A 2,500-nucleotide genomic window follows, 5' to 3' on the forward strand; every position below is an offset into this window, starting at 1 on the left:
ATACCATAAACTGGTGACTTTACATAACAAATGATCTGTTAAACTAAACTCTCTCATTGCAAAATGTCATTCAAAGATGTGATAGCTGGAGTTTTCTATTTTCTCTTTGCTATCTTAAAAATGAGATAATACCTTTACTTTGTCATTAAAAGCAATTTTCAGATATATTTCAAACTACAACAGAGCTGTATACAAAATTATCAAGGATCAACAACTGCAGTTTCCCAATTCCAAGCAATGAAGAGTAATATCATAAGGCTGTTCATATTACCTTTAAAGTGTAGTACTGATAATTATTAAACTGAGATTGGATACTAATTTTTTTTTTTTTTTTTTACTGCGCTTGCAATTTTATTGAAAAACCAAAACAAAGTTAGACAGCTTCATCACAATTCGTCAGCCCAAAACCCGTTTGGAATTGTAAAATCCACCTCTTGCCACTGTTTACGCTACTAATACAAAGATTGTATGTCATTTAAAAATACGGCTCATCGAACATTTACATTTCTACTAATCTGACTGACTTAAAAGCCGCTCAAAGTACCTCGTTAATTGCAATGAAGCAAGTCCCATTCGCTCACCTGTGTCCAACATATCAAATCGTTGGTTTTCACGTCGTCTACAAGTCTCCAGAGCTTTGTCAAAAACGCCGGGACATTCCCAGATCCTTCAATGGCATGCATTTTGATGTATCGTCACAGTAAACAGGATTTTCCAGGGTTAAATACGAGTGACGTTGAGCTTTGTTTACACACGTTTTGGTCCTTCTGTTCGGACGCTCGACGCACGCGCAGGGGTGATGCACGAGCCGCTCCTCTCCTTTTTATGATTGAAGACCCTCCTCGATATGCTGAAGTGCGATTTTTAATAGCATTTGGTACTTATTGCGTGTATATTTTTTTATACAGTGCCTGAAAGTTTTGTTTCTATATCGTGTCGAGATGTATTAAGGGAATAAAAATTATTTGAAAATTAGTACGGGATTGTTGGTGGGGTTCGTCCCCTCCCGGGCCAAGTTTTCAAGGTCTTGCTTGCAATAGTTGAATAAAGTACTTATTACCTTTATTTTCCCTGAACTCTGAACTATATGCGCCTGAGATGCGGTAGATTAGTCTCTGTTTTCATTTTGGCATACTTTGCAATGAGAGATGATGCAATTCAATAAATATATTTTTTTTCTTTTTCTCCCGGTATTTAAATGTGTGTTAAACGTTTAAGAGTGTTTAGCTCTTCCGGATTTCTATTTTCGTACTGTCTGTACTTCAGTGTTTCGTTAGTAACATGTTATATAACATATTTCAGATGTTCACGTGGCCTAGTGAATATTAATAATATATTTAAAAAGGAGACTTAATGATGACTCAGCAATGTCTTTACGGTAATCCTGCAAAGATGGAAGCAAATATTTACTCAAGTAATCCATTTAATCGTGTACTGTATGTATCCATTCATCTTAACAGAGGCATTTTCATCACACTAATTTTTCCATTGATGACCTAACTAGTGAAGAGCAAAAACATCCCATTTTTAGTCAATATGACATTTTCTCTCTTATGTAACTTGCCTGTGGTGTTTGGTCAACAGTACTACTTCCAACTGAGAATATAATACTTCTCTTACTTTGTCATTCTAAGTACTCTCTAAATCACCCTGAATAACTTCTCTGTACCCATGTGAAGACGTGATGAACAGCTCGCCAGACCTAAGATTTTTCATGTACAATCATGTATTTTGAAGATTTCCCACACATGAGATTTATTATCACATTGTATTTTTTTTTTCTATAGTTTTATGGTTTTTTTTTTATTAGGAAGGTTTGCATAAGTATACAGGGTTTTTATTTAGATTCGATTTTGGTTTTGTTTCCTTTTTTTTTGCATTATACGTGCTGAAAATGTATATAAGTCATATATATTTGATTTTAAAAATCTTTTATACAAGGAACTGAATCTAGAGATAATATTTATATTAGTTAAGGGTAAGGATATGAGTTTGAGATATTTAATTCATTTAATTCACAACATCCTCCGTCTACATTAGTTTGCCCTACAAATACGATTCTCTTTCTTTCATACCTGTACTACTGTTAGATAACTTTTGTAAAACATTTCACGTAACTAATATAGGCTACAATCTGTTGACGTAATATATGTGTATGTTTATAAAATCTAATATTCTTTGTACTGTATAAATAATTGCGTCGTCTCTGTGCACGTTCTGTAAATAGTACTATGCCTGAAGTACATTCTAGAAACTACCATAAACTTCGAATGTAGTCGAGATATTACAGGAACATAACGCAACGTGGTAAGATATATCTTCTTTACTTATTTGATTATGAAATGGTTGAAATTAAAATTGCGACCATGCTGGTGAATTCGAAGTAATCACCATTATTATGAATTAGGGTCAACGTAAAACAATGCTTCGTTAATCGCAATACCACTTTCACAAACAAGTAGTACATATGATCTCTCTCTCTCTCTCTCTCTCTCTCTCT

At 33.9% G+C, this 2,500-nt stretch overlaps 1 protein-coding gene across 1 annotated transcript in view; it reads right to left on the minus strand.

Moving 5' to 3' along the window:
* LOC119576240 (heat shock factor protein-like) overlaps window positions 1–772 on the minus strand; it is a 45,476-nt gene extending 44,704 nt beyond the window's left edge. The window contains exon 1 of the mRNA XM_037923835.1: window positions 582–772. Within this exon, the coding sequence (XP_037779763.1) occupies window positions 582–683 (102 nt within the window). The 5' untranslated portion in view covers window positions 684–772. The remainder of the gene's footprint in view (window positions 1–581) is intronic.
* Window positions 773–2,500: the final 1,728 nt, after the last annotated feature.

This window comes from Penaeus monodon, chromosome 8 (assembly GCF_015228065.2).
Source record: "Penaeus monodon isolate SGIC_2016 chromosome 8, NSTDA_Pmon_1, whole genome shotgun sequence".
Classification (NCBI taxonomy): Eukaryota; Metazoa; Arthropoda; class Malacostraca; order Decapoda; family Penaeidae; genus Penaeus; species Penaeus monodon.